General features: G+C 40.6%; 1 protein-coding gene across 1 annotated transcript in view; it reads right to left on the bottom strand.

The window, feature by feature from the left end:
• atp8b5b (ATPase phospholipid transporting 8B5b) overlaps nucleotides 1-21741 on the bottom strand; it is a 253067-nt gene that overhangs the window by 116424 nt on the left and 114902 nt on the right. The window contains exons 12-13 of the mRNA XM_048600294.1: nucleotides 15091-15287; nucleotides 1450-1675 (exon numbers count right to left, since the gene is read on the bottom strand). Coding sequence (XP_048456251.1) covers nucleotides 1450-1675; nucleotides 15091-15287 — 423 coding nt within the window. The remainder of the gene's footprint in view (nucleotides 1-1449; nucleotides 1676-15090; nucleotides 15288-21741) is intronic.

Genomic DNA, 21741 nt, shown 5'->3' with positions numbered 1-21741 from the left:
TGGGGCCACTGCTGTTTGTCATTTTTATAAATGACCTGGATGAGGGCGTAGAAGGATGGGTTAGTAAATTTGCGGATGACACCAAAGTTGGTGGGGTTGTGGACAGTGCAGAAGGATGTTGCAGGTTACAGAGGGACATAGATAAGCTGCAGAGCTGGGCTGAGAGGTGGCAAATGGAGTTTAATGCGGAAAAGTGTGAGATGATTTACTTTGGAAGGAGTAACAGGAATACAGAGTACTGGGCTAATGGTAAGATTCTTGGTAGTGTGGATGAGCAGAGAGATCTCGGTGTCCATGTGCATAGATCACTGAAAGTTGGCACCCAAGTTGATAGCGTTGTTAAGACGGTGTACGGTATGTTAGGTTTTATTGGTAGAGGGATTGAGTTTCGGAGCCATGAGGTCATGTTGCAGCTGTACAAAACTCTGGTGCGGCCGCACTTGGAGTATTGCGTATAGTTCTGGTCACCGCATTATAGGAAGGATGTGGAAGCATTGGAAAGGGTGCAGAGGAGATTTACCAGGATGTTGCCTGGTATGGAGGGAAGGTCTTATGAGGAAAGGCTGAGGGTCTTGAGGTTGTTTTCGTTAGAAAGAAGGTTAAGAGGTGACTTGATAGAGACATACAAGATGATCAGAGGATTAGATAGGGTGGACAGTGGGAGCCTTTTTCCTTGGATGGTGATGGCTAGCACGAGGGAACATAGCTTTAAATTGAGGGGTGATAGATATAGGACAGATGTCAGAGGTAGGTTCTTTACTCAGGGAGTAGTAAGGGCGTGGAATGCCCTGCCTGCAAAAATAGTAGACTCGCCAACTTTAAGGGCATTTAAATGGTCATTGGATAAACATATGGATGATAATGGAATCGTTTAGGTTAGATGGGCTTCAGATTGGTTTCACAGGTCGGCGCAACATCGAGGGCCAAAGGGCCTGTACTGCGCTGTAATGTTCTATGTTCTATAAATGATGAAAAAAAGAGATCTGGAAAATTCTGTGCAAATCTGGTGCCATATTATAGGAAAGATGTGAAAACATTGGAAAGATTTACAGAATTGCAGCATCGATTTACAAGAAAGACTCCAGGAATGAGAAACCTCAGTTATGAGGATAGATTGAATAAGTAAGGGCTGTTCTCCTTGGAGAGAAGAAGATCAAGAGGTGATCTGATAGAGGTTTTCAAAATCATGAATGGGCTGGATAGAATAGACAGAGAGGCCACTCATCATCTTGAATTGGAAGTATATTGCCATTTCTTTAGTGTCACTGGATCGAAATCTTGGAACTTCCTCCCTCACAGCATTTCGGGTGCATCTACACCAAATGGACTGTGGCTGTTCAAGAAGGCAGCTCGCCACCACTCTCCCGAGTGCAATTACAGATGGACAAATATTGCTGGCTAAGCCAGCAAAATCCACTTCCCATGAATGAATAAAAGTATAAAAAAAACTTCTTGCAATTCCTTACCATACATTTTGCCATTAATTGTGCACTTGTTGAATATCATGATATTCTGTGTCAGGGTCCCTGTTTTATCAGAAAAAATATACTGGATTTGTCCAAGCTCCTCAGTTAATGTTGTTGTACGGGCTAATGCAGGAGTGTCCTTCTTTGGGTAGTACATTTTGGAATCCCAACCAATGTAGAAGCTGCTGCCCAAGCGTATAACTTCAATGCTAGTGTAAAAAACAGTTTAAAAAAATTAGTCATTGATTCTTCTTAAATATTGACAATTTGCCCTCAAAGTGAAGCAAATATCCATTGGGCTACTTCTTAAACACATTAAATTTATTTTTCTTTTTAACAATACATATTTCATTATAATAAGCCATGTTCTTAACAAGTACTGAAGTGCTCATATTTCATCCATTAGAACCAGAGAACCACACAAATGACACAGTACAGAAGGGGGCCATTTGACCCATCCTGTTCAAGGCAAAACTAAAAATGACGATGAGGAAATTGATAGACTTGCTATAGCATTGAAAATAATGATGTAAACTGATAAATAAATCACAAGATAGAACAAAGCATGAAAAGCATAATTCTGCAGATGCTGGAAATCTAAAAAAAAAGCTGAAAATGGTGGAGAAATTCAGGGGGTCTGGCAGCATCTGTGGAGATGACCAAGGTTATTGTTTTGAGTCTACTGTGTATAGCAGTCTAGTTTCTCATTGTCAGCATGTTCAGGTTACACCAAGAAACATAGGTCACATTGATTTGTCTGTGAACCAAAACATGGACCTGAAGTATATATTATCACCTCCTAGTTGCTTGCCATTTCAACAAACAACCTTGAAGTACAAGACATTCTCTGTCATTCCCACCATCTCCAGCAGGATGCCACAAACCAAAAGTATTTTCTCCTACCCTCCTCTGTCAGCATTCCACAGGGATTGTTCCCTCCATAACACCCTAACCTACTCCTCCATCACTCCTTTGACATTCCCTTATCACACTACCTCATGCAACCACAGAAGGTGTAATACTTGCCTATTCACCTTCTCCCTCTTCACTGTCCAAGACCCAAAACATACCTACCTGGTGAAGCAGCATTTCATTTGTAATTCTTTCAATCTAGTTTACTGCATTCGCTGCTCACACTGCAGTCTCCTTTATATTGGCAAAACCAAGTGCAGACTGGTTGACCATTTTGAAGAACAACTCCACTTTATCCATAGGCATGGACCCAACCTCCCAGTTACTTGCCATTTCAAGAAACCACCTTGCTCTCATGCTAACATATCTGTTCTGGGCCTGCTGCAATGTTCCAATGAAGCATAATGCAAGCTCAAGGAACAATACTTCATTTTCCAGTTAGGCATTCTACAGCCTCGAGGTCTCAATATTGAATTCAATAACTTTAGAAACTAAATGCTTTACATCTGTTCTCCAATTTTCTTTCTTTCACTCACTTATTTTCAGGCCCTAAGATGTAGTCATCAGGTCAAAGGGACCTTGTCAGCCTCCAGTTATGTTCCTTATACTGTTTCCCTAGTGATTGATCATTATAAGTTCCTCACTCCCTTTTTTCTTATTATATTTGGGATGCTTTATGTGTCTACTACCATGAAAGAAAGATACCATATACTCGTTCAATAACAAAGCAATTGTCTTGCATACTTAACTTCCCTTGTTGAATGCCTTTCGGAAATCCAAATATATGATATCTACTGTTATGGACCAAACAAAATCCCCTCAAAACATATTAACAAGATAGCCTAGACCCCAACTTTTCCTTAATTTTAAAGGCAAATGTAAGGCGTTGTGTTCTAGATGCAATTTGATTAGTCAGACTGCGGGGCTTGAAGTAAAACACACTTTATTCTTATACTCCAGTTAAAATACAGGCAAAATAAGAATAAAAACAAATCAGTTTAACTGTACCTCTATCGAAATAATTAACAAGATAACATGTTAACTACCACTGATTAGCTGTTCCAAGATAGTAACATACCATAAACACACCCTTGGCATTGGCAAATTCAGTAAAATAGATTGTCTCACATGCAACGTTTCTCCAGGAAGAAAGAACATCAAGAGAAAATTTTGAGAGACAGAGAGAGAGCCCAAATGTTTTGCTGTAGCAGGGAGAGATCTATAGCAGCTTCCAAACCCCAACATATACTAGAAGCTAAACTAAAATCCTGGTTCTATGGGAGCTTGACCTCACTTCTTCTATTGTACCAACTTTAAAAAAATGCCAAGGCCTCACAAGCTATTTACTTTATTAGCTTGGACCAGACTGCTCACCACCTCTGTCTCAACCTCTCTTCATAAAGAAAGGGACAAAATACACCTCTTAAAGCCATAGTGTTGTCATACCTCTCCCTTTAAAAGAAAATGAACCATCAATACACAAAGATGGCTTCATTTTTAAAAACCTTTCATTTTACGCTATTAGTACACTAACTCTAAGCATGCAAACGGTCAATACTACAGTCCATTTCTTCGCACAACCGAATACCTCTGTCTTCATTCATTAAAATCGTGACAACGTATCAACAATTATGCTGTCTTATCCTGCCAGATATATAATTTTCAAATTGAATGGCTGTAATAATAAGCTCCATCTAAATAGTCTGGAATTCTTATCCTTAAATTTTTCCCAAAACTTTAAGGGGTTATGATCGGTATACACAATTGTCTCTGACACATTACTGGCAACATAAATGTTGAAATGTTGCAATACCAACACCAAACTCAAGGTCTCCTTCTCAATTGTGGAATATTTCTGTTGACGAATATTCAGCTTTTTTGGAAAAATACCTAATAGGTCTTTCTATCTTCTCGTCATTTTCTTGCAAGAGAATAGCACTGACACCAACATCACTCGTATCGAAAGTCACTTTGAATTTGGTCTGCATAATTAGGTGTGGCTAACACCAGAGCAGTGGCCAACACAGCGCTCAAGTTGTCAAATGCCTTCTGACATTTCTCTGTCCACTTTTCTGCACTTTTTCAACAAGTCAGTCAGTACAGCAAGCACATTGCTAAAAATCAGTACAAACTTCTGATAAAAACCACTCAGTCCCAGGAATCATAGTACTTCCTTCTGTTGATGGTATGGTAAACTCCCCAATAACCTTTGTTTTCACATCCTATGGGCCATCTGTCCATGTTCAATGGAATGGCCCAGGAACGTGACTTGGACTTTTGCGAACTCACTCTTCGCCATGTTTATCACAAAGCCCAACTCCTGAAGTTGATCGGGCAGTTCTGATAGGTGCTCCAAATGTTCCTTGTATGTGTGACTAAAAATCACTAGATCATCTACGTACACCATACAATTGGGTAATCTTTAAATAATTTTATTGGTTAGTCTTTGAAATGTGGCTGGTGCATTTTTCATTTAATTTGAATTTCATTTGAATTTAAACTGGTACAGTCCATGCAGTATCATGAAAGCTGAAATTTCCTTCACTTTTTCAGACAAAGGTACCTGCCAGTATCCCCTGAGTAAGTCCAACTTAGAAATATAAGTTGCTTGTCCCACCTTCTCAATACAGTTTTCCATTCGTAGAAGAAGATATGAATCAGATTTTATCAGATTTTATAACTTGGCGATAATCGTTGGATACCCTCTAGTTTTGGTACCATTACTATGGGTGAGCTCAATTTGCTACAATTCACTTTATGTCATCTCTGAGTAAGCTTTCTATCTTGTTTTGTACCTGTGCCAACTTTAGAGGGTTAAGTCCATAAGGATGTTATTTAATTGGAACATTTCCCGCAAATCTCCTCATGTGATTATAATAACTCTTTCTGGTCATTTTGATTTTCCTCCGGAAGGAACTCAATAATTTATCGCAATTTTTGAGAACTTCCTCACTGTCCAATTTAATTTGAGTAATGTCTAATTCAGAATTATCTGAACTTAGTTCTTCATTCTCTGTTGTAACCAGTAACACATTCTCCTTTTGCTTTCCTTCCCCACCAAAATACCTTTTGAGCATATCCAGATGACACACTCGGAGATTCTTTGTATCTGGCATTCTTATCAAATAATTCATCTTACTCAATTTCTTTTCAATTTGATATGGTTGACTAAGCCTTGTCTTTAAAGGTTTACCTACCACTGGGAGTAACATGTACACTTTATCTTCATTAGCAAAATCGCAAACTTTTGATTTCTTGTCTGCTTGTTTCATCACATGCTGTGCCGCTTTCAAATGCTATCGAGCCAACTCACCTTCTCCATTTAATCTCTCCTTAAAATTTGATGAATGTGGTGTTTGAACTTTGACTCATCAATTTCTCCTTAATTATTTTCAGTGGTCCCCTCATGTCATGCCCAAAAACTGATTCAAATGGAGCAAATTTAGTTGAATCAGCAGATGCATCCCTAATTGCAAAACGTACAAATGGAATTCTTTTATCCCAATCCTCTGGATAGTCTTGACTATAAGCCCTCAACACGGTCTTTTAAAGGTTGATGCCACCGTTCTAATGCTTTCTGCAATTCTGGATTGCACGCAGTAGACTTGTATTGTTTATTCCTAAGCTATCCATAATTTCCTTGAATAACTTTGATGTAAAATTTGACCCCTGATGTGATTGTACTTCTGTGGGAACTCTATCTGGTAAAAAATTTGAGTAACATAAAATTTTAGACGTCATCCTGCATAATGACTACTGTTGACCATTATGGTCACAAATATTGATCCTCACTTTTTGATTTAGGTAGCAGTCACAGAGTCATAGAGTTGCACAGCACGGAAACAGACCCTTCGGTCCAACTCGTCCATGCCGACCAGATATCCTAAGTTAATCAAGCCCCATTTGCCAGCATTTGGCCCATATCCGTCTAAACACTTCCTATTCAGGTGCCCATTCAGATGCCTTTTAAATGTTGCAATTGTACCAGCTTCTACCACATCCTCTGGTAACTCATTCCAGACACACACCATCCACTGAGTGAAAACGTTGCCCCTTTTGTCCCTTTTAAATCTTTCCCCACTCACCTTAAACCTATGCACTCTAGTTTTGGACTCCCCTACCCTAGGGAAAAGATTTTATAAAACTCTATAAGGACCCTCTTCAACATCTGACACCCCAGGGAAAATTGCACCAGCCTATTCAGTCTCTCCCTATAGCTCAAACCCTCCAACCCCAACAATATCCTTGTAAATCTCTTCTGTACCCTTTCATGTTTAACAACATCTTTCCTATAGAAGCAAGACCAGAACTGAATACAGTATTCCAAAAGTGGCCTAACCAATGTCCTGTACAGCTACAACATGACATCCCGACTCCTTTACTCAATGTGCTGACCAATAAATGCAAGCGCACCAAATGCCTTCTTCACTACCCTTTCTACATGCAACTCCACTTAAGGAAAAATGAACCTGCACCCCAAGATCTCTTTGTTTGGCAACACTCCCAAGAACCTTACCATTAAGTGTATAAGTCCTGTCTTGATTTTCCTCACCAAAATGAAGCATCTCAGAGTTATCTAAATTAAACTGCATTTGCCACTCCTTGGCCCATTTGCCCATCTGCCCATCTGATCAATGTCCCATTGTACTCTAAGGTAACCTTCTTTGTTGTCCACTACACCTCCAATTTTGGTGTCGTCTCCAAAATTATTAACCGTACCTCCTATACATGACAAAAAGCAGTGGACCCAGCAGTGAAAAAAGCAACCCTCTGCCACTACCTTCTGTCTCCTACCTTCAAGCCAATTTTGTATCCAAATGGCTAGCTCTCCCTGTATTCCATGAGATCTAGCACTGTTAAACAGTCTACCATGCAGAGCCTTGTTGAACCTACACAATCAATTAATACTCTTGTAAAAGGTTCCTCAAAGTTGGGAATAGGTATTAAAGGTGTTGGTTTTATCACTGCCTGAGGTTTTCCATTGCCTGACATGTATGACATGTCTGGCAAAAGTCAATCACATTTCTATGCAGTCCACTCCAAAAGAATGTTTTTGTATTTTATCTAGAATTTTCCTTTCTCTTAAATGACCTGGTACCTCATGTGCTACCCGCAACACCTCCTTTCTATAATCCACTGGTAATAAAACGTGATGAACTTCTGCCCATTTTTCATTTACCTGAATACATGATGGTCTCTATTTCCTCATCAAGACTTCATTTCTAAAATAGTAACATTCTGGAATACACTCTCTCTTTTTCAGTGTATGCTCTTTGATACAACTGCCTTAGTTTTTCATTTTTCTGTTGTAAGTCAGCTAGCTTCTGTGAACTAAAAATATCCACTTTGTCCTCCACCTGTTACTGTTCATTTCTCAATCATTTGGTCAAACATAGTGTCTGATAAATGTACTTCAACTTCCTCATCTTTACTCCTTAATTTCTCCTCCCATTTCAACCTGTGGCTTTGTGACCTTGTTACCACAGAGTCAGGAAAAATCCCAGGATATATACTTCCTGTAACACCTCAGTTGTCTGATTTTCACTATCTTTTCAAATACAGTTGACATCACTCCCACCTGTGATCCAGCTATATCATTACCAAGGATAAACTGTATTTCCGGCATCAACAATTTCTCTATTACTCCTACCAACACATCATCACTTTTCACCAGACTCTCCAACCTCACGTTATATTATGCAACACTACTCTTCTCACCATGAATTCCACATATTCCCACTTTTTCTTGTAATACTCCTGAAATACATTTCCCCTCATGTCTCACCATTAAAGACTGACTTGCTCCCATATCTCTTTAATTTCTTTACCTGCAACTCCTGGCATACATGAGTAAACCCTATCCATGCAAGTACATTCTTTAAAGAGATCTGGCACTTTCTTTTCAACCAACCCTGATCAGGTTGTACATTCTTCTACAGCTTGTTAGTTTCCACTGTGCTTTCCTTTGCCACTTCAACAAAGCTCATTGGCTTATCCTACTTTCCCACATCGTGTTCCCAGTACTTTTTCTAAGTCACCAACACTGTGACTTCATGTGGCTTATTTTATGACAGTGAAAGCACCTGAGCTTTTTTACGTCTCTTTTCCCCTCATGTGTTTCCTTTCTACCATGTGGTAAACTATCCTTGTTATCTTCAATGAAATCTCCTTTTCCCTTACCACCTGAGGATTTATCTTTTCCCAAATTTCTATCCCTCACAGATTGAAATTGATGCCAGAAGCCAAACTTTGATTTCTGAACCAACCTATAATCACGTGCCATTTCCACTGCTAATCGTGCAATTTTAAGTCTATGCCCTTCCACAAGTTCTCACTACTTCAGGAAGTGAATTTTTAAACTCCTCCAAAATAATCGTCTAACGCTTTTATCCACTTGTTAAAATTACTTTATTTGATCCTTTCAAACTCTATGTACATCTGACCAGATTCTCTCCTTAGATTCCTAAAATGTTGTCTGTAGCCTTCTGGTACTAGCTCATATGCACTTAAGTTGGCTTTTGTCACCTCATCATAGATCCCAGAAATTTCATCTAATAGTGATGCAAATACCTTATTAGCTCTACCTACCAATTTTGATTGGATCAACAATATCCACATGGTCACCAGCCATTTTATTTGTTTAGCCACTTTCTCAAATGAAATGATTAAGGCTTCTACATCCATCTTGTCAAACTTAGACAATGCTTGAACATACGTAAACAGATCCCTACCAGGCCTTTGGCTACGATTACTGTCCTCATCACTATTCCTACCTTCCACCTGTAACTCTGCCATTTTAAGTCAACTTTGAGTTTTCAGTTCCAATCTCCAAGGTTCAAAACCTCTCTCTTTTTCCCTTTTTTCCCTCTCTCTTTCATTTTTTCTTCTGCCAGAGCTATTCTTTCTTTTACTTTCTCATTTGCCTCACTTTCGTTACCCTATGCCATTGCCTCTAAGTTAAATAGATTCACTTGTAATTGAATTTTAGCCATTCTGGCAATTGTAAATGTTGAGCTATTGCTACAATTACCTCCCCATTTTGTATGGTCAAAAGTCAAAACCAAATCCAACTTGTCTGCCAATTCTAAAATCTTTGCCTTGCTCACTTTCTGTAAAACTCCTGAAATGACTTCTTCCACCCCCAGGAAACTCTTAGTGACTGAAAGAGTGATTACTACACAAGGCACACCCTATTTAAACCAACCAAATACAACACCCATAAAAAACACCACACTCACCACTCACTGTCTTTGAGTTCGATAATCCTAAACCCAACCTGGTATTAGAGATTTTAATTCAGTCAAGAGCCTCTAAATTGTTATGGACCAGACCAAACCCCTCAAAATATATTAAGAAAATAGCCTAGACCCCAACTTTTTCTTACTTTTAAGACAAGCATTAGGCATTGTGTTCCGGATGCAATTCGGTTGGTCAAACTACCAGACTTGAAGCAAAACACACTCTATTCTTACACTCTAGTTAAAATACAGACAAAATAAGAATTTAAAAAATAGCTTAATTGTAACTCTATCAAAATAATTAACAAGATAATATATATGTTAACTACCACTGATTAGCTGTTCTAAGATAGTAACATTCCATAAACACACCCTTGGCAGAGGCAAATTCAGTAAAATAGATTGTCTCACATGCAACATTTCTCCAGTGCAGGAGAAAAGAATATCAAAAGAAAATTTTGAGAGAGAGAGAGAACTCAAGTATTTTGCTGTAGCAGTGAGAGATGTATATCGGCTTCCAACAGCTCCTAGAAGCTAAACTAAAGTCTTGGTTCTGTGGGAGTTGACCCCACCTCTACATCTGCTTCTATTGTTCCAACTTTTTAAAAAATCCAAGGCCTCACAAGCTGTTTACTTTATTGTCTTGGAACAGACCGCATGGTGTCTCTGCCTCAACCTCTGCTCATAATTAAAATCCAGGACAAAATACACCTCTTAAAGCCATAGTGTTGTCACATTACTGGTACCCCTTTACCCACATTTACATCCTCAAAGAACTCCAATATATTTTGCTGTCATCCTTGCTAAAGGTAATACTGAAAAAGTCAGATCTCAAAGTGAAATCTGGCTAATTGGTAATAAGCTTTACTTTTCTTTCGTTTATCTGGAGGTCAGTCATGGAACATTGTCACAATGGGCTGAATGACCTAATTTCTGCTCCTATGTCTTATAGACTTTAATGGGCTGCTGCTGTACTTTTAACAAAAGGAACATAAAAGTCTATCAAACAAAAGAAAAATAATATTGGAGCAATCTCATCTGAAGAAGGGTCTAGGCCCGAAATGTCAGCCTTCCTGCTCCTCTGATGCTGCTTGGCCTGCTGTGTTCATCCAGCTCTACACCTTGTTATCTCAGATTCTCCAGCATCTGCAGTTCCTACTACCTCTGAAAGAAACACTCATTCCTTTTATCTCAGCAGTATCCTGAGTGACTCAAACCTCAATGAAGAGTCACCCAACTTTTCACTTAAAAGCTTCCTGCTCAGCTGACACTGTCGTAATTGATTTTCTTTTGGAAAATTACTGAGCACTCACTGGATGTTAATTTCTTTAGTCAATATTTTTCCCAAGACTTTAAAATCAAACTGTTAACTCAAGTTACAATTAATTAACATGTGCTTTCTAAACACGTCTTCAACAAGGATATCTTCTTCTCTGATGCACCCTTAGCCATCTAATTCTGGAGTTTTCTTCTAACTTTCAAACAGCTCAGGACTTCTCTCTAGCATCTCTGCATCATGGGCCTCTGCTCCCTGAATGAATCTGTTTCTGGCTCCTTCTCTCTGTTTCTCGGGTTGTAGTGAAACTCAAATCAGCAAATATCTTAAAAAATTATCTCCTCAAGAAGCTGGCTGATCAGTTAGCGAAAATCACAAAACTTCTCATTAATGCTTTTTTTAAACTCAATGGTCAAAACAACCTAATGATCTCTAAAATAAACGTCAGATCTTCACAGGACTGCAAAACTAAAAATCATTTGCCTTCACTTTAGAATTTAAGTTCTCACATAAGAATATTATGAATCTTTTCAGCAATTTACCAACCACAATTGCCCCATGCTTCTTTTCCAATCATCTTCAGCTGCTTCATCAATGACTTTCCCTGCATCATAAGGTCAGAAGCACTCTTTGGGGGTGACTTCTCAGACACTGAAACAACTTGCAGCAAGGGCAATACAATATCCAACATCCAAAGTGAAGGGAAATGGATTTTAGTTTTGCAGTAGTGTAAAGATCTGATCTTTATTTTAAAGATCATTAAGTTGTTTTGACCACTGAGTTAAAAAAAGCATTAATGAAAAGTTTCAGAGATAGTAAGAACTGCCAATGCTGGAGTCAGAGATAACACAGTGTGGAGCTGGAGGAACACAGCAGGGCAGGTAGCAGAGGAACAGGAAAGCTGTTTCAGGTCAGGACCCTTCTTCTTTTTCTGAAGAAGGGTCTCGACCTGAAATGTCAGCTTTCCTGTTCCTCTGATGCTGCCTGGCCTGCTGAGTTCCTCCAACTCCACATTGTGTTATTAATGAGAAGTTTTATGATTTTAGTTAAGTGACAAGCAAGCTTCTTGACAAGTAACATTTGCACTGCACAAATGCCAGGCAGTTACTATTTACATCTAACCATTGCCCATTAACATTCAATGGCATTATTGTCACACATTATCAACACCCAAGGGCTTACCATTGTCTGGAAACTGAACTGGCCAGCAGAAATAAATATTATGGCAATAGCAGTGGGTCAGAGGATGAGAATTCTGTGGCAGTAACTCAATTCCCGTGGCTGTCCACCACCTATAAGGCACAACTCAGGAATGTGACAGAATATTCTCCACAGTAGCAACAAGACTCAAGAAGCTTCCCACCATCGAAGACAAAGCAGACCGCCTCATTGGTATCACTTCAACTACCTTCAGTTTTCACTCCCTTCACCACCAATGCACAGTGCCGCCAATGTGACCATTTCCAAGATACACTTCAGAAATGCTTCAAGAATCCTTCCAAACAACACCTTCCAAACATGTAACGCCTTCCACCTAGAACTACAAGGGAGCAGATGCACGGACCACCATCTGCAAAATCACTTCCAAGTCACATACTATCCTAACTTGGAAAATTCATGAATAACATGAAGTAACAGGGAACAAAGAAATGGCAAAGCAATTGAATAAATACTTTGCATCAGTCTTCTAAATAGATAGCATTAATAACATTCTAAAAATATGAAATAACCAAGGAGTCCAAGGTGGTGGTGGAGATTGAAAATGAACACAATAACTATCACTGGAGCAAACTACTAAGGAAACTAAAGGGCCTCTGGATGCGATGGGTTGCAACCCAGGATTTCAAAGGATGTAGCTATAGAGATCGCAGATGCACTTGTAGCCGTCTTGTCAGAATTTTTAGACTTTGGTAAAGTCCCAGAGGGTTGGAAAACTTCACTGTAACATCCTTATTCAAAAAGGAAAGGAGACATATTCAGGTAGTCATAGACCAGCTGGCTTAAAATTTGCCATGGGAAAAGATATTAGATGCATTATAAGCAATGCAATAGCATAGCATTTAGAAATAAATGATAAAAACAAACACAGGCAGCACCGTTTCATGAAAGGGAAAGCATGTCTGACAAATTTATTGCAATTCTTTAAGGAGGTAACAAGCCGGATAAAATAAAGGGGAACCAGTGGATGCAATATATTTGGACTTTCAAAAGGCATTCATTAATGTACTGCCCACAAGGTTGCCTAATAAAATAAGAGCTTTGGTGCTGGAGGCAATATATTAGAATGAGTGGAGGTTTCTCTAACTGAGAGAAGACAGAGTTGGGCTTAAGGGGGTATTTTCAGGATGGAAACCTGAAACATTCTTGCATTTGCCCCATAGCCCTCATTCCACTACTAATCAAGAACCTATCTGTCTCAGCCTTAAATATACAGAAAGAATCTGCCCCCACAGCTCTCTGAGAGAATCTCAATCCTCTGAGAGAAAAAAAAATTCCCCTCATCTCAGTCCTAAGTCAGTGTCCTTTTATCCTGAGACTATTCCTTCTGGTCCTGGACTCTCCCTTGAGGAGAAACATCTTCTCAGCATTTACTTTGTAATACTGGAATGCCACTCAGATCGCTGTTGGGGCCACTATTTATTTACAATATATATTAATGACTTGAATGAGGGAAGTGAATATACAACAGCCAAGTTAGTGGATGACACAAAATTAGTTGGAAAGGCAAGCAGTGTGGACAGTATAAAAAGAGTATACACAGGGATATGGACAAGTTAAGCCAGTGGGCAGCACCTTGGCTGGATGAAAATAATTTCGGAAAATGTGATATTATGCATTTTGATAGGAAGAATAAAAGAGCAAAATGCTATTTAAATGGAGGAAGACTGTAGAAAGTTGCAGCAGAGAGGGATTTGAGGATCCTTGTGCATGAATCACAAAAAGCTAGCATCAGCAGGAAATAGAGAAGGCAAATGGAATGCAGGTCTTTATTTCTCAGGGAATAGAGTATAAAATAGGAAGATAAAACAAAGTACTGCAGATGCTGGAGATCTGACCCCAAAACAGAAAGTACTGCAGGAATTCATCAGGTCTGGCAGCATCTATGCTGGGAAAAACAGAGTTACCATTTCAAGTCCAATGACCCTTCATCAAAACAAACTCAAAATGTTAACTGTTTTTCTCTCAACAGACGCTGCCAAACCTGAGTTTCTCAGCACTTTGTTTTTGTGTGTGATAAAAATAGGGAGGTCTTGCTAAAACTACCAGTAAGACCACAGCTGTGTATCCACTTGTGGGAAAGTCTAGGACCAGGGTGCAGAATATCAGAATAGGTGTCACACATTTAAGACAGAGCTGAGGAGGAATTTCTCCTTTCAGAGGGTAGTGAGTCTGTGGAATTCTTTACTGTAGAAGGCTTTTGAGGCTGGTTCATTACGTATATTCAATAAAGTGACAGACAGATTTGCAATCAGTAACTGAATCAAGGGTAATGGAGATAGGCGGGAAAGTGGAGCTGAGGATTATCAGGTCAGCCATGATCGTATTGAATGGTACAGCAAATTCAATGGGCTGAATGGCTCACTTCTGCTCCGACAACTTATGGTGTTATAGACTTCGTTGAAAAATGCAACTCTTCAGTATTGACATTAAGTAGGGCCTCATCAGACATCCCACCTGACTTTCCCAAACTTCTTGCCATAGCCCCATCATTCAGAGGCTAAAAAAACCCCTACCCATTGAAAATTGAATTGAATTAAAATGTTAAAATTGTCCATCTTGGGTTGGTTCTACATGAATTTACAATTAGCAATAACTCTGAAGAAACTGTTGATTAACATGCACCATAAAACTTTACAGTTCTTCAAACACATTTTGCGTTCAGACTATTTTGTTGGAATTTAGAATCACAACAATACAGTTTATAAACAATTTACAAGGCTGATGGGAACAATATAATATTAGACACTTTGTCCAGAGCTAGAATAAATGAAACTGAATCAAAAATAGAAATTGCTGGAAAAGCTCAGCAAGTCTGGCAGCATCTGTGGAGATAAATCAGAGTTGACATTTCGGGTTGAGTGACCCTTCCTCAGAAACTTTAACTCTCATTTCTCTCCACAATTTCGATTTTTGTCTCTGATTCACAGCAGTTCTTTTGGTTTTTAAATAAAAGACTGAAAGTTTAAAAATAACCTACCTGACATAAAGGGATATTGGGACAACGGTATTCAGAATGATCACATATGACCAGAACATTAGAAATCCAGAAAATGAAGCATTTGGCGTATCACTGTCCCATGGCAAGTAGACCTGAAAGTAGTACCCTTTCTGAGATTCCCAGATACTATTTCCAATAGCCAGAACTGTACACATGATGATGAGGAAGCCAAAAATCTGCAAATCACAGGACAAAACATCAATGTTATTCTGAGGTTAGTAGTGACTAATACCCACCTAGAACTATGTGGATTTAAGTTGTGGGGTTGTCAAGTAGTGGTACAAACCTAAAACAACTAGCTGCTAACATTAATCTTTCAAACTTAGGGTGAAGATCCAGAGAAACCCAATTGGATTTTACTGCCCATCCAAAAACAGTGACTATTTAAAGCATATACATACATTACCATGTAAATGCATTTTCTTTTAGAAGAGATTTTTATAGAGTCATACAGCACAGAAACAGACGCTTAGGTCCAACTCATCCACTTCAACCAGATATCCTAAACTGATCTAGTCCCATTTGCCAGCATTTGACACATATCCCTCTAAACCCTTCCTATTCATGTACACATCCAGATGCATTTTAAATTTTGTAATTGTACCCACCTCTACCACATTCTCTGGCAACTTGTTCCATACATGCACCACCCTCTGCATGAAGAAGTTTCCCCTCAGGTCCCTTTTAAATCTTATCCCCTCTCACCTTAAACCTATGCCCTCTAGTTTTGGACTACCCCACACTTGGAAAAAGACCTTGGCTGTTCACCCTATCCACGTCCCTCATGATTTTATAAACCTCTACAAGGTAATCCCTCAGCCTCTGATGCTCAGGGAAAAAAGCTCCAACATATTCAGCCTCTCCCTCGGGCTCAAACCCTCTAATCCCAGCAACATGCTCATAAATCTTTTCTGAACCCTTTCAAGTTTCGCAACATCTTTCCTATAGCAGGGAGACCAGAAGTGAATGCCGTATTCCAAAAGTGGCCTAACTAATGTCCTGTACAGCTGCAACATGACCTCCCAACTCCTATACTCAATGCACTGACCAGTGAAGGCAAGCGTGCCAAACATCTTCTTCACAACCCTGTCTACCTGCGACTCCACTTTCAAGGAACTATGCACGTTTGTTCACTAACACACCACATATAAGACACAAATTAAATTATGACACCAGTTATTGCGAAATGCCTTTCCCTTAAGTGCACAGATACTTTTAATCAACCTGTTTAGAGATGTTAGAACACATCTCTGGAGCAGGTGGGATTTGAACCTGGCCCAGAGGAATGGACAGCAGCAACGGACCAGCGCAAGTGCATAGTGGCTCGGATTATATGAAGTGGCAATGGCCCCATCTAATGGCTGCAAGATCAGGAAGAACCTTGCCTCTGCCGATCATGGAAGTCCAAACTGGACTTACACTGAACATGCTTCTGTCGTTCTAAAATGGAACGTCTCAAACCGCTCCCTTCCCCCATCACCACCACCAATCCCCACCCATAGCTGGATCCAATCAGGCAAGCCCTAGTGAGGTGGCGAGGACAATCATTATTGTACAAAAGCCTGGTTCGGCCGCATCTGGAGTATTGTGTCCAGTTCTGGTCACCTCATTACAGGAAAGATGTGGAAGCATTAGAAAAGGTGCAGAGGAGATTTACCAGGATGTTGCCTGGAATGGAGGGAAGGTCTTACGAGGAAAGGTTGAGTGAGCTAGGGCTTTTCTCTTTAGAATGATGAAGTATGAGAGGTGACATGATAGAGGTGTACAAAATGATCAGAGGTATAGATAGAATAGACAGCCAGAGACTTTTTCCGAGGGTGGAGGTAGCTACTACGAGGGGGCATAGTTTTAAAGTGAAAGGAGGTAGATATCGGGGAGACGTCAGAGGTAGGTTCTTTACTCAGAGTGGTAGGGGCGTGGAATGCATTGCCGGAGCGGGTAGTGGAGTCGGCCTCATTAGGAGCATTTAAGCAGCTACTATATAGGCATATGGATGATAGTATAAGGTAGCGGTGGAGGTTAGATAGACCTTAGGTTCAGGGTAAAAGTTTGGCACAACATCGTGGGCCGAAGGGCCTGTACTGTGCTGTACTGTTCTATGTTCTATGTTCTATGAAGACAGCAGAGGCAGGGTGGTTTCTTCCAGCTAGGAAAATTCATTTTGCTGGGGTCGTGCTGACAGGGTGTTTGATCAGGACAAGCACCAATGCTTTGGATCAAAGTTCTGCATTCCAAATTTGAATCGTAGTGAACAATTAAACAATTAACTGGGAAAGGAGGCTCCACAAACACACATCACCAACCTCAGCAGTATGTATAATTTACAAATACACATAGAAACCTGCCAATACATTCCAACTTCTTGATGTCTACCAAGTAGAACAATGAGGGCAGGAGATATAATTTTTAAATATTATTTACTCAGGAGATGTAGGCTTCAATGGCTTGGCCAATATTTATTCTCCTTGAAAAAGTGATGGTGATCTGCCTTTTTGAACATCTGCTGTTCTTGGAGTCTAATTCACCCACAGGGCTGTTAAGGAAGCAGTTCCAGGATTCTGACCCGGTGACAGTGAAAAAAATGTGATATAGTTCCAAGTAAAGATAGTGTGAAGCTTGGAAGGGAACTTGTAGGTGGTAATGTTTCCATGTGTCTGGTGCTTTGTCCTTCTGGGTAGTTGTGGTTTTGGATTTGGAAGGTGTTATTGATGAAGACTTGGTGAGATGCCACAGTGCACCTTGCATACGATAGGCACTGCTACCACTGTGCATCGGTAGTGCAGGGAGTTAATGTTGAAGGTGGTTGATAATGATTTGAAGCTGGGTCCCCAGAACGTTAGCCATAGTTTCGGGTTTAATAGTCTAGCAACAATACCAAGAGGCCATCGCCTTCATCAAGGACACTCAGGTTGCTGATAATCAGGGATTCAACAATGGCAATACCTTGAACATCAAAGCTCAACTGTTGGGTTGTTTCTTGTTGGAGATAGTCATTGCCTATTTTGTGGTGTGAATGTCACTTATCACTTATCAGCCCAAGCTTGACTGTTGTCTTGGCCTTGCTGCATATGGTTAAGGACCACTTCAGTATCTGAGGAGGTGCACATGGTGCTGAACCTTGTGCAATTACCAGCAAATGTACCTAACTCTCACTGTATCGTATAAACATAGCCACTGATGAGGCAGCTGAAGATGACTGAGCTGAGGACACTGGCCTGAAGAACTCCTGCATAGATATCCTGGGATAGAAATGTTTGACTTCCAACAAGCACAAACATCCTATTTTGTGTTAGGTATGACTCCAACTAGTGGAGAAATTTCTCCCTGATTCCCATTGACTTCAATTTGCAAAGGATTCTTGCTGCCATCCTCTGTAAAATGCTGCAGTTCTGAGGAAGGGTCACTGGACCCAAAACATTAACTTGTTTTCTCCTCCACAGATGCCGCCAGACCTGCTGAGCTTTTCCAGCAACTTTGTTTTTGTTCTGTAAAATGCTGCACTGATGTGAAGGTTCGTAACTCTCATTTCACCTCTCGAGTTCAGTTCTTTTGTTCACGCTTGGTTAAGGCTATAATAAGCCAAATGGCCCAAACTAAGCATCAGTAAGCAGGGTATAGCTGAGCAGCTTCTGCTTGATAATGCTGTCTTTGCATCTATGAGGACTGTATGGTGGTCACTCCTATAAATGCTGTTATGGCCAGTTGCAGCTTTTCTTATTTATTCTGGTGCGGGTTGTTGGTGTTGCTATCATTCCATCACTTTGCAGATGATTGATATTAGACTGATAGGGTGGTGATTGGCCAGGTTGGATTTGTCCTGTCTTTTACAGTCAGGATACATATACAGGCAATTTTCCACACTGCTTGGTTGATGCTAGTCTCACTTTACTGGAACAGCTTGGCTAGGGACAGGGCTAGTTCTTCAACGTAAGCTTTCATTTTGCTAGAATGTGGAAAGTTGTTGGGACCCATAGCTTTTCCACTATCCAGAACCCTCCGATATTTTTAGATATCATGTTGAGCGAATCAAATTGATTAGAGACGAGCATCACAAATTCTGGGAACCTCAGAGGAAGCTGAGGTCATCCCCAGGAACTTTGGTCGAAATACGAATGCAAATCCTTCAAGTTTGCCTTTTGCACTCATGTACTTGGCTCTCTCCCCAGTGAAGATGGGGATATTCAAGGAACAATCTCTTCCTGATAGTTGTTTAAAAGTCTACCATCATTTATGACAGGGTGTGGCAGGACTACTAAACTTAGGTATGATATGTTGGTCATGAGATTGCTTATCATGTGCCACTTCAGCTGTTTAGCATACAAAGTAGTTTTGTATTGTTGCTTCACCAGGTTGACACCTCATTTTAAAGTATGCCTTCTGATGCTGCTGCATTCTTCATCGATCCAGAGTTGATCCCCTAGTGGACGATAACAGTAGAGTGGGGGACAAGTCAAGCAATGAGGTTGCAGATTGTGATTGAATATAATTTTGTTGCTACTAATGACCCACTGGGCCTCATGCATACCCAGTCTTGAGTTGCTGATCTTTTCAGAATCTAATTTAGCACAGTGGTTGAGCCACATGATAAAGAGTATCCTCAATGTGAGGATGGGGCTTTGTACCTACAGGACTGTGCATTGGTCAGGTGGACAGGTGCAGTTTTCTTTTTCTTTATTCTGTCATGGGATGTTGGCATTGCTGGCAAGACCAGCATTTGTTGATAATCCCTACTAATCCTTGAGCTGAATGACTCTGAGCCATTTCAAGGGACAGTTAAGAGTCAACCACAATGTTGCGGTCAGAAATGATGTGCATGGCAGAGAAAGGACACCATACTTACTTCCTAAAAGGAAACCAGATGGGTTTTCACATCAACATTTGCAAAATTCTTTTATTAAATTAAAATTTTACCACCTACCAAGGTGGGATTCAAGCCCTTGTTGCCAGAATATTAGCTGGGGCTCATGATTACTAGCGCAGTCACAGTTACCTCTCTGAGACAGGAAGACTGGTGAAGATAAATTTGAGAAGAATTTTCCCTCTTGTTGGTTCTCACATCATTTGCTTCAAATGCAGGCTAGCTCTTATGACCTTAGGAATTAACCAGATCAGTCCATAGTACCATTACCTAGCCATTTATGGTGCTGGACACTGAAAACTGCACCCAGTGTAACTTCATTTGTTTTTGATTCGTTTGTGGGATGTGGGCATCACTAGCTAGCCAGCATTTCTCCCTAGTTGCTCTTAAGAAGGTGGTGGTGAGTTGCCTTCTTGAAACGCTGCAGTCCACCTGTTGTAGGTTGACCCACAATGTCAATAGGGAGGGAATTCCAGGATTTTGACCCAGCGATGGTGAAGGAATGGCGATATATTTCCAAGTCAGGATGGTGAGTCACTTGGAGGGGAAGTTGGAGATGGTGGTGTTCGCACATGTCTGCTGCCCTTGTCCTTCTAGGTGGAAGTGGTCGTGGGTTTGGAAGGTGCTGTCTCATTATCTTTGGTGAAGTTCTGCAGTGCATCTTGTAGATAGTACACACTGCTGGCACTGAGCATCGGTGGAGGAGGTAGTGGATGCTTGTGGATGCCGTGCCAATTAAGCAGGCTGCTTTGTCCTGGAATGTGTCAAGCTTTCTGAGTGTTGTTGGGGCTGCTCTCATCCAGGCAAGTGGGGAGTATTCCATCACACTCCTGACTTGTTCCTTGTAGATGATGGACAGGCTTTGAGGAGTCAGGAGATGGGTTACTTGCCTCAGTATTCCTAGCTTCTGGCCTGCTCTAATAGCCGCTGTGTTTATGTGAGAGTCCAGTTGAGTTTCAGGTGAATGATAACCCCCAGGATGCTGATAGTGGGGGATTCAGTGATGGTAACACCATTGAATGTCAAGAGATGGTGGTTAGATTGTCTCTTATTGGTGATGGTCATAGCCTGGCATTTGTGTGGTGTGAATATCACTTACCACTTGTTAGCCCAAGCCTAGATATTGTCCAGATCTTGTTGCATTTGAACACGGACTGCTTCAGTATCTGAGGAGTCACGAATTGTGCTGAACATTGTGCAATCATCAGCGAACATCCCCACTTCTGACCTTACAATGGAGGGAAGGTCATTGATAAAGCAGCTGAAGATAATTGGGCTAAGGACACCACCCCGAGGATCTCCGGCAGACATGTCCTGGAGCTGAGATGATTGGCCTCCAACAACCACAACCATCTTCCTATGTGCTCAGTATGACTCCAACCACTGGAGAGTTTGCCCCAAGACCTACTGATTCCAGTTTTGCGAGGGCTCCTTGATGCCACGCTTCGTCAAAAACAGCCTTGATATCAAGGGCTGTCACTCTTACCTCACCTCTGGAATTCAACTCTTTTATCCATGTTTGAACCAAGGCTGTAATGAGGTCAGGAGCTCAAACTGGGCGTCACTGAGCAGGTGCTGCTTGATAGCACTGTTGATGACACCTTCTATCGCTTTACTGATGATCGAGAGCAGACTGATGGGACGGTAATTGGCTAGGTTGGATTTGTCCTGATTTTTGTGTACAGAACATACTTGGGCAATTTTCCACATTGCCAGGTAGATACCAGTGTTGTGGCTATACTGGAACAGCTTGGCTAGGGCAGCAGCATGTT

Source organism: Rhincodon typus, chromosome 1 (genome assembly GCF_021869965.1).
Source record: "Rhincodon typus isolate 14 chromosome 1, sRhiTyp1.1, whole genome shotgun sequence".
Taxonomy (NCBI): Eukaryota; Metazoa; Chordata; class Chondrichthyes; order Orectolobiformes; family Rhincodontidae; genus Rhincodon; species Rhincodon typus.
Note: the sequence above shows the minus strand (reverse complement) of the source record. Positions and strands in the feature narration are given on the sequence as shown.